The sequence below is a fragment of the Pantherophis guttatus genome, chromosome 14 (genome assembly GCF_059756535.1).
Source record: "Pantherophis guttatus breed Tessera chromosome 14, ASM5975653v1, whole genome shotgun sequence".
Lineage (NCBI taxonomy): Eukaryota > Metazoa > Chordata > Lepidosauria > Squamata > Colubridae > Pantherophis > Pantherophis guttatus.
In genome coordinates this window covers 12,403,650-12,416,378 of record NC_142076.1, presented here as the reverse complement: position 1 = coordinate 12,416,378, position 12,729 = coordinate 12,403,650, and the positions used below count along the sequence as shown (strand labels likewise).

The 12,729-nt window shown below is 45.0% G+C and overlaps 2 protein-coding genes across 3 annotated transcripts in view; one reads left to right on the top strand and one right to left on the bottom strand.

Moving 5' to 3' along the window:
* Window positions 1–12,729, bottom strand: part of NTN3 (netrin 3) — a 128,645-nt gene that overhangs the window by 64,256 nt on the left and 51,660 nt on the right. For both annotated transcript variants that reach the window (XM_060692943.2, XM_087878372.1), the window contains exon 3: window positions 813–1,001. In XM_060692943.2, the coding sequence (XP_060548926.1) occupies window positions 813–1,001 (189 nt within the window). The remainder of the gene's footprint in view (window positions 1–812; window positions 1,002–12,729) is intronic.
* LOC148112101 (uncharacterized) lies at window positions 3,701–5,677 on the top strand. Its single transcript, XM_087878592.1, has 2 exons — window positions 3,701–3,750; window positions 4,852–5,677. The coding sequence occupies exons 1-2, from the start codon at window positions 3,701–3,703 to the stop codon at window positions 5,675–5,677; spliced, it is 876 nt and encodes a 291-aa protein (XP_087734718.1).

Genomic DNA, 12,729 nt, shown 5'->3' with positions numbered 1-12,729 from the left:
TTTTTTTTAGTCTTTTGATTTTAAACTCAGATACATAGTTTGCACCTTGACTGCACTGGAAAGAAACAGAGAGAGAGAGGGGAGAGAGAGAAAGAGAGAGATACAGAGAGAGATGAGAGAAAAAGAGAGAGAGATGAGAGAGAGAGAAAGAGAGAGAGATGAGAGAGATGAGAGAGAGAAAGGGAGAGAGAGGAGAGAGAGGAGAGAGAGATGAGAGAGAGAGAAAGAGAGAGGAGAGAAAGAGAAGAGAGAGAGAGAGAGAAATGAGAGCCTAAATTGAGAGAGAGAGAGAGAGGGAGGGAGGGAGGGAGGAAGAGAGAGGGAGAGAAAGAGAGAGAGAGGAGAGAGAGGAGAGAGAGATGAGAGAGATGAGAGAGAAAGAGAGAGAGGAGAGGAGGAAGAGGAGGAAGGTAACAGCATTCCGTGTGCCTTTGGCATTGAGTCATGTCGGCCACATGACCACGGAGACGTCTTCGGCTTTGAAAGGAGATGAGCACTGCTCCCTACCGTGTTTCCCTGAAAATAAGACCCTGTCTTATATTTTTTTGAACCCTGAAATAAGCGCTTGGCCTTATTGCCATGCGCTCAAAAGCCCAATTGGGCTTATTATCAGGGAATGTCTTATTTTGGGGAAAACAGGGTAGAGTCGGGAACGACTAGCACATATGTGTGAGGGGAACCTTTACCTTTACCTTTAAGTGGTTCCAATTCTGCTTGAGAGGACTATGCCTGCCCGAGACACAGTCCAACTCATCCTGCTCGGCCTCTTCGCTGAGTCCCCATACTGGCCACCAACCCCACTCGTTCCTTACCTCGGCAGGCCTTGCGATCAGAGATAGACTTGCTCACGTCGCGGTAGAAGCCCTCTTTGCAGTAATGGCAGTGCCGCCCAGCCGTATTGTGCCGACAGTTGAGGCAGACGCCACCGCTCTTGCGTCCAGAGAGCTTGTAGAGCTCCATGTTGAAACGGCAACGCCGGGCATGAAGGTTGCAGTTACAGGCTGAAAAGGAAGAGATGGAACAGGTGAGAAGGGACGGACATTTTTCAACACCTAGCAAAAGGCTGGCTATAAAAGCAGCCAAGCGAGTAGGAATGCTCATGCCAACTTCCTTGAACAACAGGGCAGTGGTGAAATCCATTTTTTTTTACTACTGGTTCTGTGGGCATGGCTTGGTGGGCATGGTGTGGCTTGGTGAGTATGGCTTGGTGGGCAAGGCAGGGGAAGGATACTGCAAAATCCCCATTCCCTCCTCACTCCTTGGGGAAGGATATTACAAAATATCCATTCCCACTCTACTCTGGGGCCAGCCAGAGGTGGCATTTGCTGGTTCTCCGAACTGCTCGAAATTTCCAAAACTCAAAAGTGGCCAAGGTTAAAAAAAACACTGATCTAAATAATTTTGGCTGGAACAATCCAGCCAAACTTCAGTTATTTATTTGCTTACATTCAATAGACAGAATCTTGCCGGATTAAACCTCTACTATGCTTACCCTAACAAATATACACTGGAAGATTCTAGGGAGTGGCTATCCTAACTCTCTTCTTCTGTCTTTGATCCAGCTTCTGGCTGTGTTGTCTCTTGGCTCATCCCTATCCTTTGGCATATGCTCCGTCCTTCCTGGGAAATGGGCCCTTGCATCATCTCCCCCCTCCCCCTCTGTAGGCACTTATCCCTCACATCTGGCCAATATCAATAAAGGTAATTTTAGCCTTATTGTGGAATTGATTTCTTAAGTTTGCTCTACCTACAGTAGTGGCCAAAATTGTGGAAACCTTTTGGGAAAAGTGTATTTTTGAGGTTTGATGGCTAATAACACCCCCCCTTTTTTGGGGGGGGGAGTTTCAAAATAATCCTATTCCACTGCTGGAATGGCCTGGGAATAGCCCAGACCTTAACCCAATTGAAAATCTATGGAGCCGACTAAAGAAACTTGTTAGTCAGAAGTGACCCAGCAATAAAACCCAGTTAATAGAAGCCATCCTTCAATCTTGGTTTCACATTAGAACAGCTGCAGAACTCAAAGACTTGGTTCACTCCATGGGAAGACGTTGTAAGGCCGTCATTCATGCTAAAGGTTACCCAACTAAGGATTAACTGACATGGTGATCATTTTTGTAGATCTCCTTTTTTCTACGTGTTTCACTTTTCTTCTTTATGCTGCAACTGCTATTCCAATAGCAAATCCTTCCTAAAACTTATTGCATTACACGCTTGATTAAATTATCTTTCTATTGATATATAATTTTATAGTACTAGTCCCACCCCCCAAAAAGTGGTGTTATTAGTTAGCTTTAGAAAATACACTTTTCCGAAAAGGTTTCCACAATTTTGGCCATTACTGTAGTTAGTTGACAGATTTCAGCCTGGTGCCCGCCAACTGGTGTCTCTTGACCCCCTTCAAAGCAAGCAATTCAAAAACTGAGAGAAATCTCGGATTGATGATCCATAAAATTAATTTGAAACATTCCGTATTTGGCTGTGCCAAATATCAGGCTGCGATGTCCAAACACAGCCAGCCCGTTTCTTGTATTGGTTAAAACTATCTCATCCTATCCTATCCCCTTCTCATTAAAAGCGACAGCAGGAAAAGAAATTAAGTTCGGTTTGAAGAAAATCCAGCTCTCTCCACTTTTAGCTTCAAGCTTTCGTGCCAGGGCTCTAAAATCAGGGGGTTTTGGGGTGCTCTTAAATGCTCATGGATGTCCTCATGGAATGGCACCAGCCTGTTGCTTGTATATAAATATTTTTTTAACACCCCACCAAAAATCCTGATTTTGGAGCCCCTGGCGTGAAGGCTCAAATTCAAAAGTTAGAAGAACTGTTTTCCATCTGTGGGAATCCTTGATTCGCACCCAGATGGCACCACGTTCCATCTAAAGTTGTTGGTTCAGAGTCCATCCAAAGACCCCCGTCTTGGCCTGGGTGGGGGGGATCCTTTCTTATTTCTCACCAGAGCTGTTATGGAAAGGGGAACCGCATCATCCTCAGCCAAGTTACAAAGCTGAGAAGAGAGCCAGGAGGCAGCGGAGAGACCTGCTAAAAACGCAGGGGTGTTAAACTCTATTTCATTGAGGACTGCATCAGGGTTGTATTTGACCTTGGGGGGCCAGGATGGGCATGGCCAGCTTGACATCGCTCGTGTCGGGGACACCTGTGGTGGTCCGAGCACTCTGCCAGTGAAAATGGGCTCCCAAGCTCCATTTTTATTTGCAACAGCCTCCTGCAGCCCTCTGCCAGCGAAAACAGAGCTCGGGAGGGCCGCATGCAGCCCTCCTGACCTCCGTTTTCGGCTGCGACATCCTCCTGCAAGCCCTCTGCAAGCAAAAATGAAGCTCGGAATGGCCGCACACAGCCCTCTTGAGCTCCGTTTTTGGTTGCAACGGCCTCCTGCAACCCTCTGCCAGCAAAAACCCTCTGCCAGTGAAAACGGAGCTCGGGAGGGCTGTGTGCAGCCCTCCCCAGCTTCATTTTTGGCTGCGACGGCCTCCTGCAACCCTCTGTCAGCAAAAACGAAGCTGGGCAGTGCACGCAGCCCTCCCGAGCTCTGTTTTCACTGCCAGAGGCACTGCGGGCTGGTCTTTTGCTGTTTCCAGGGCAGCCCCCCAGGCCAGATCTAAACACCCCGAGCGCTGGATCCAGCCCCTAGGCCTTGAGTTTGACACCCCTGTGCTAAAGTTATTTTGGTCTTTGCACCTCCATGCATACCCTTGCTCCCTTCTTTGGATTAACCCCCAGAACCAACAGGGGGTATCTGGGAGCCACGCGTCCAGCTACAGACCCTTCTGAGGAGATCACTAGCAGCTGCTCTTTGAACACATGCCCAGAAAGTTCATGGAAAGGAGACATCTTCCAATAGCAAATGATGATTTGCTTTGTCCTCCTTCCACCCAGTTCTGGTCAGATCCAAGCCAGAGGGAAAGTTTCTCCAGGCATACTGTGAAATTCATTAGTGTGTCAGCCCAAGATTTAAATGCTGGCCCAGCTTAGCGTTTACATGAAATGTTATTTAGTATTAATATTTATTTGTATCCCATCTTTATTACTTTTACAATGAACTCAAGGTGGCAAACATATCCAACCGACCTTCCTTCTTTTACTTTCCCCATAACAATAACCCTGTGAGGTGGGTTGGATTGAGAGAAAAGGACTGGCCCAAAGTCACCAAGTCATGGCTTAAGTGGGACTAGAACTCACCAGCTCCCGGTGATTGGCCCAAAATCACCCAGCTGGCTTTCATGGCTAAGGCAGGACTAGAACTCACCATCTACTGTTGATTGGCCTAAAATCACCCAGCTAGCTTTCATGCCTAAAGTGAGACTAGAACTCACCAGTTCCTAGTGATTGGCCCAAAATCACCCAGCCAGCTTTCATGGCTAAGGTGAGACTAGAACTCACCGGTTCCTGGTGATTGACCCAAAATCACCCAGCCAGCTTTCATGGCTAAGGTGAGACTAGAACTCACCGGTTCCTGGTGATTGACCCAAAATCACCCAGCCAGCTTTCATGGCTAAGGTGAGACTAGAACTCACTGGTTCCTAGTGATTGGCCCAAAATCACCTATCCAGCTTTCATGGCTAAGGTGAGACTAGAACTCACCAGTTCCTGGTGATTGGCCCAAAATCACCCACTCAGCTAAGGCAAAACTAGATCTCACAATCTCCCGCTTTCTAACCTGATGTGTTAACCACCAGACCAAACTGCTTCTCCTTACAAAGCCACGTTTTTACTGGGGAACAGCCTTAGATCAAATCCTGCACCTGTTAACAGCGGTGTTCCCCAAGGCAGCGTTCTAGATCAACCACTCTTTCTGCTTTATATCAACGACCTCTGTGATCAAATCATAAGCAGCTGTGTCCTCTTTGCCGATGATGTTCAACTATTCAACACCACAGACAACTCTACTACCCTTCAAAATGACTTAAACTATGTATCTGAATGGTCAAACAATTGGCAACTTCAAATCTCTGCTAATAAATGCTCAGTCCTGCACATTGGCAATAGAAATAAGAACATCAAATATTTGCTGGCTGGAAATGATCTAAAAGTTGACCTACACTCTGTCGAGGACCTAGGAGTACTCACTTCTAAAGATCTAAGTCCCAAAGCTCACTGTAACATCATTGTGAAAAAGGCATTTAGAGTTGTCAATCTCATTTTACGAAGTTTTCTCTCTGGTAACGCTAGACTTCAAACTAGGGCATATAAAACCTTTGCCAGACCTATCCTTGAATACTGTTCACCTGCCTGGAATCCTAACTGTATTTCACACATCAATACACTAGAGAGGGTCCAGAGATATTTTACTAGAAGAGCACTCAAATCCTCTGCTCGAAATAAAATTCCCTATCCCACCAGGCTTGAAATTTTAGGTCTGGATAGCCTCAAACTACGCCGTCTACGTTCCGACCTATGCTTAGTTCATAAGATTATTTACCAAAACCTCCTACCTGTAAATGAGGACTTTAATTTCAACCGTAATAACACAAGGGCTATCAATAGATTCAAACTCAATGTAATTTGCTCTGATCTTGATTGTAGGAAATATGTCTTCTGCAATAGAGTAGTAAACGTCTGGAACACTCTACCTGATCCTGTTGTTAGTCTCGCTAATCCCCAGACCTTTTACCTTAAACTGTCTCTCATGGACCTTTCATGTTTCTTAAGAGGTCCCTAAGGGGGCGTGCATAAGCGCACCAGCGTGCCTACCGTCCCTGTCCTACCGTCCCCATTTATATGCACTCATTGTATGTGTTGATGGCTATGTTTTGCCTATTTATTTCCTTTTATTTGCGCCAACTTTTTTTCATGTGTCCATGTCTATGTCTATACTGTTGCTTGTTTCCTTGTACTTGTTGATAGATAGATAGATAGATAGATAGATAGATAGATAGATAGATAGTAAATGATAATGATAGAAAGATAGATACATAGATAGATATACTGTAGATAGATGATAGATAGATAGATAGTAAATGATAATGATAGAGATAGATAGATAGAGATAGATAGATAGATAGTAAATGATAGATAGTAAATGATAGATAGATAGTAAATGATAATGATAGAAAGATAGATACATAGATAGACATAGATAGATGATAGATAGATAGATAGAGATAGATAGATAGTAAATGATAGATAGTAAATGATAATGATAGAAAGATAGATACATAAATAGATAGATATAGATAGATGATAGATAGATAGATAGATAGATAGATAGATAGATAGATAGATAGATAGAGATAGATAGATAGATAGATAGATAGACAGACAGACAGATGGTAAATGATAATGATAGATAGAGAGACAGAGAGAGGGAGGGAGAGGGAGGGAGGGAGAGAGAGAGAGAGATGGGGCTTGGGGAATGGGTCCCACCAACTCCAGAAACAGGATTCAGTTGCAGGCAGTTGGGGGAAAAAAAAAAACCCACCCCAGCAGGCAGTCGACCAATGTGTTAGGCTTGGCAAGACCATCTCCATTCTCTTCCTTAACATGACCGTGCTTGAATCTGTGCTGCTAAAACGTGCCATTTGCACACGCTTCGCTTTCCCTCCCAAGTTGCACAGCTAAAAACTTGTCTCGCAACCGCCAGGCAGTTTTTGCTACAGCTCAATCTCTCTCTCTCTCTCTCTCTCTCTCTCTCTCTCTCTCTCTCTCTCTCTCTCAACTAATTACAGGCCTGAATGGTCCCTGCTGTTTGAGGGTATTAATAAGAATTTAATTGCATGCTATTGGGCTAATTATATAGCAGCTTTGCTTGCTTCCTTCCTCATGTAAGCCCAGCCAATTCCCCCACTCCTTTCTGTTTTCTTTTTTCTTTTCTTTTTTTAAACTCACACAACTAATTAACCAATCAAGGTTCAAATAATTTGTAAATAATGGGGCAATTATGACCCAAGGCTGGCGTTCTTATGCCTTTTACGCAGGCTACTGAAATTCCCTGATGGAGCGGAGACCTGTCAATTTTCTCCGGGACGGCGTCTGCAAATTGGCTAGGAACGATTAGCCGGTGGGAGATTCTTCCTGAAATGTTAAGAGCGCCAACTTGTGCCAAACCCACAACCAAGTGGAGCTCTGCTAGCGGGTAAAGGGTCTGCTGTCTACCATCCCCGGAGATCTGCAGATGTTCCTTTCGCCAAGCCGGAGAAACCTGGTCTCGAAACAAAGCTGCCACACCCTCCACCCTCCGACTCTGTTCATAAAAGCGCTTGTGGAATGCCATGCAATGTTTATTTTGGCTCAGGAGGACCCGGTTGGGTTGCCCAAGCAAGCAGCTCTCAACGCAGAAGTAGTTTAACGAATTGCCCATCTTTTTTTTTTAAAAAAAAAGTTTTCTATTTTTATCTCTCATAAACACATTTACATGTATAGTCATTTATCCATCATTTTTCATTCACCTTATCTTTTAACATTGAAACAGCGACGTCTACGCTGGCTGGGGCACGTCGTGAGAATGGCTGATGGTCGGATTCTGAAAGATCTCCTGTATGGAGAACTAGTGCAGGGAAAGCGCCTCAGAGGGAGACCACGGCTGCGATATAAGGATATCTGCAAGAGGGACCTAGAGGCCCTGGGAATGGACATTAACGACTGGGAAATCTTGACCTCCGATCGTTCAGCTTGGAGGCTAAGACACATCATGGCCTTCTCCAATTGAAGAGACACTTGAGGCAAAGAGGCAGTCCCAGAACCAGCGAAATCTGGAGGCTGGGCAGGAGACGGAATGTATCTGCCCTCAGTGTGGAAGGGATTGCCACTCTCAAATTGGCCTTTTTAGTCACACCAGATGCTGTTTTAGGACCTCTTTCCAGAGCACGATACCATAGTCTTTTGAGACTGAAGGATGCCAATGATGAATGATGATATTTTTTAACTTTCATTTTTACTTTTTCGGGGCTGCTCTTTTACCATTTACCTTTACTCCAATCTTTCTTCTTCTCCTCCCCTTCTCTTCCTTCCTCTTTCTCCTCCTTTCTTCCTTCTTCCTCTCCTTCTCTTTCCTACTTCCCCTTCCCTTCCCCCACTCCTCTCTTCTTCCCCCCTTCTAGCCTTCTCTTCGACTCCTCTTTCCCCTCCCTTTTCTTCCTCTCCTTTTCCCTTTCTTCTTTCTCTCCTCTCCTCTCCTCTCCTCTCTCTCTACTCCTTCCCCTCTTTCTTGTTGTTTCTCTTTTCAGTTCAATCTAAAGTGGTATTGCCCATCTTCAGTGTTCAGAAAAAAAGAGATGCTCAGACGGATGGCTTTGTTTGGGAGGAAACGGTTGGCAGGATGGTTTGACCTGCCAAAACATGATTTTAGGGGTGCCCCAAAAAGCTGGCACCGTATTTGCGTTCTCTAGTGATTGTCTTGAAAGAATTCTGGGTTATGTGCAATCGAGACCAGAGAGGATTTTACTTTGGGGATGGCTGGATAAATAGTTTGGCGGGGGGTGGGTGGGTTAGGAAACTTTGTTTTTGTAGATGACAAAAACAGCGAGATTAGAAATTAAAAGACGCTTGTTCCTGGGGAGGAAAGCTATGGCAAATCTAGACAGCTTACTAAAAAGCAGAGACATCACTCTGCCAACAAATGTGCGTATAGCCAAGGCCATGATTTTCCCAGTTGCAATGTATGGCTGTGAAAGTTGGACCATAAGGAAGGCTGAGCACCAAAGAATGGAGGACTTTGAACTCTGGTGCTGGAGAAGACTCCTGCGAGTCCCTTGGACTGCAAGGTGATCCAACCGGTCAGTCCTAGAGGAGATCAACCCTGACTGCTCTTTAGAAGGCCAGATCCTGAAGATGAAACTCAAAATACTTTGGCCACCTAATGAGAAGGAAGGACTTACTGGAGAAGAGCCTAATGCTGGGAACGATGGAGGGCAAAAGAAGAAGGGGACGGCAGAGAACGAGATGGCTGGATGGAATCACCGAAGCAGTCAGCGTGAGCTTAAATGGATTCCGGGGGATGGTAGAGGACAGGAAGGCCTGGAGGAACATTGTCCATGGGGTCGCGATGGGTTGGACATGACTTTGCAACTAACAACAACAACAACAGCGAGATTAGTTGATGCACAAAGATGGAAAGATGTGGCTTTGTCCACAAGTTGATGAAGATGTTGGAGCTAGCTGGGCAGGCAAAATGCATTTTCTTTGTATCAGAGAAAATATTAGTGTTTATTGCTGACTGGAAACTCCTTACAATTTTTTATGTGAAAATAGAAAAAAAAAGATTAATGGTTGTGATGATTAGACAGAAAGATTACAGAAAGAAGAAGTCTATCCTGTAGCCACGGAATAAGAAGTAAATTTATAATTGAACATATAACTGCAATAAAGGAGTTTTTCCTTTATCTTTCTCCTTTCCTTTTTATTTTTATTTTCCTTTCTCTTCTTTCCCTCTTCCCTCTCCATCCTTCTTTCTTTTCATGATGTGCCTTTTAAATTATAAATCTGAAGTTGGAGCTGCTCCTGTCAAGCTGAAATGCAAAGAAAGGTAGGTAGATGTGACGCATAAGGGCAGGGGTGGGCTGCTGGGGGTTTGCAGGGGTTCGGGAGAACCTCTAGCTAAGATTCTGTGCAGTTCGGAGAACCCCCAAATCCTACTCCTGGCTAGCTCTGCCCACTCCTCTCCTCCCCTCCCAGGAGTCCCCATGCGGCCCATTTTGGATGCAGGTAACTGCAGGGCGTGCATGGAGGCTCGGGCAGGGCGAAAAACGGGCCTACTGGAGGGCCTCCGGAGCCTGGGGAGGCCGTTTTCACCCTCCTGGAGGCTCAAGAAAAGCCTCTCGAGCGTGGGGAGGGCAACCCCCCCTACTGTGGTACAGGAGGCTAACTAGGCCATGCCCACCTTGGCCACGCCCACCCAGCAACCGGGCAGAGAACCCCTTGCTAAAATTTTTGAAGCCCACCCCTGCATAAGGGTATTTATCAATAAACTAGAAGAACAGAGATGTTCCTTTCATATTAGTTCTTAAATTATTAGGAGTTACTGTATCAATTCTCCTTTGAAAATAGCACTTGAAAATGGGTTGATGCAAACTTGAGAGGATCATGAATTTTGAAAACATCCCAGACAAGTGATTTTTTTCCTTCCTTCATTCCTTCATTCCTTCCTGCCTGCCTGCCTGCCCTCCCTCCCTCCCTCCCTCCCTCCTTTCTTTCTCTTTCTTTCTTTCTTTCTTTCTTTCTTTCTTTCTTTCTTTCTTTCTTTCTTTCTTTCTTTCTTTCTTTCTTTCTTTCTTTCCTTCCTTCCTTCCTTCCTTCCTTCCTTCCTTCCTTCCTTCCTCTTTCTTTCTTTCTTTCTTTCTTTCTTTCTTTCTTTCTTTCTTTCTTTCTTTCTTTCTTTCTTTCTTTCTTGGGTTAGGTTTAGAGCAAGCAGAAGAGGCTCTGGGTATTTAGAAACAACTATCATGAAATTTTAATAATGAAGTCTGCACAGTTGGCATCCATCATGAGTTTTGCTCAGAATCTAAGACCTTTTGGGGGGAAAAAAAAGCAAGAAATTTATACCGCAGCGACCGTATTTTTGCAGCTTGTTTCATTTTGCAGCGAAAGAGGTTTTGGTAGAGCAGATCCATTTTTTCCAGCAACGTGATGCTCATGGAACATCTCCACTCTGCATTATGCATGCTGCTGCACCCCCAAAGCATTAATATCTCCATGGAAAAGGGGAACTTTACTGAGAGCCTTAGCAACAACCTCACACATTCACACACACAGACACACATTCAATGAGGGGGAGGGTTTTATGCAGATTCACCCTGATTGCCTTCCATTGATGGGGGTTTCCATCAGAATACCAATAGACCAGCCAAACAAAGGGTGAACTCAAAAGAGCACAAAAGAGGATCCCTTCCCCTCTGACCCTTAACCTTTAACCTTCCATTTTCCTGGGATCACCCTCCCCCCCCTGCAATCCAACAGCCCCTGTTGATAAGGTAGGGGGTGATCCATTTTAAAATACCATAAATCACTTGTCTCCACTTTATCCCGCCCAGAGTTGCTCTGTGATGAGATGATGAGCAGCCGATACATTGAATAAAAATCAATCATTAAATTAAAACCTCAAATTTTAGAAGGCTTCTTCTCCTTGGCCGTCACCCGATAAAGCTTGGGGGATTAGGGGACTGGAGGCTAAAACATATGAAGAACGGTTGCAGGAACTGGTTATGTCTAGTTTGATGACAAGAAGGACTAGGGGTGGCATGGACTAGGGCTGCCACAAAGAAGAGGAAGTCAAGCTATTCTCCAAAACACCTGAAGGAAAGACAAGAAGCAACAGGTGGAAACTAATCAAGGAGAGAAGCAACTTAGAACTTAGGAGAAATTTCCTGACAGTGAGAACAATGAATCGGTGGAACAACTTGCGCCTCCAGAAATTGTGGATGCTCCAACACTGGAAGTTTTTAAGAAGATGTTGGATAACCATTTGTCTGAAGTGGTGTAGGGTTTCCTGCCTAAGCAGGGGATTGGACTAGAAGACCTCCAAGGTCCCTTCCAACTCTGTTATTATATTATATTTCTCCAGGAGGAATCCAGAGCTGAGCCATGTAGAATGTGAAAGGAATTAGTCAAGACACAGACATGAGGGTCCAATCTAGACTTGAAAGCAAACTGATTCAAGGATAACTCTGGCCAATGAGGCCTTCATCTCTGTGCCTTGGAGGAGGTCACTTGGCAGAAGTAGGAGCTGTGCTTTGGTCCTCTGCAAAGTGGTGTCAAGCAGATGGCCAGAAGGTGGCACTGCAAGAACAAGTTCAGCCATTGACCCAACCAACCGATGACATTTTGCCTCTGGTCCCTTTCACTGCAACAGGATGCTAAAATGAACCGGAAGTTATACTGTCAGCCAACCTTCCCCGCTTCTTAGTTGACTGGCCTTCAAAGAAGGGGATGGCATCATTGGCTGACTTTCTTCTTGAGAAGGAGGGATTCCGGGACCCCTTGGGGAGATTTCACAAATGGACAGCTCCAATTGGGAAGCAAGCCCTGGAGGATGCCTTCTTCAGAGACACCATTCCAAAGAGATAGGTTCTCATGTGAAGAGATAATACCGCTTTATATGGCACTGGTGAGGCCGCCTTGGAATACCATTATGTGCACCACGATAGAAAAAAGATGTTGAGACCCTGGAAAGTGTGCAGAGAAGAGCCACAAAGATGATCAGGGATCTGGAGGCTAAACCATATGATGAATGATTTAGGGAGCTAGGTATGTGTAGCCCAAACAAAGAGAAGAGTTAGACATGATAGCTGTCTCTTCCAGTAATATAATCATAATAATAAATAACAACAAAAACAACAGCAAAGTTGGAAGGGACCTTGGAGGTCTTCTAGTACAAACCCTACTTAGGCAGGAAACCCTACACCACTTCAGACAAATGGTTATCCAACATCTTCTTGAAAACTTCCAGTGTTGGGGCATTCACAACTTCTGGAGGCAAGTTGTTCCATTGATTTCTTTGTTCTCACTGTCAGGAAATTTCTCCTTAGTTCTAAGTTGCTTCTCTCCTTGATGAGTTTCTACCCATTGCTTCTTGTCCTGCCCTCAGGGGCTTTGGAGAATAGCTTGTCTCCCTCTTCTTTGTGGCAGCCCCTGAGATATTGGAAGACTGCCATCATGTCTCCCCTAGTCCTTCTTTTCATCAAACTAGACATACCCAGTTCCTGCAATCGTTCTTCGTATGTTTTCGCCTCTAGTCCCCTAATCATCTTTGTTGCTCTTCTCTGCACTCTTTCTAGAGTC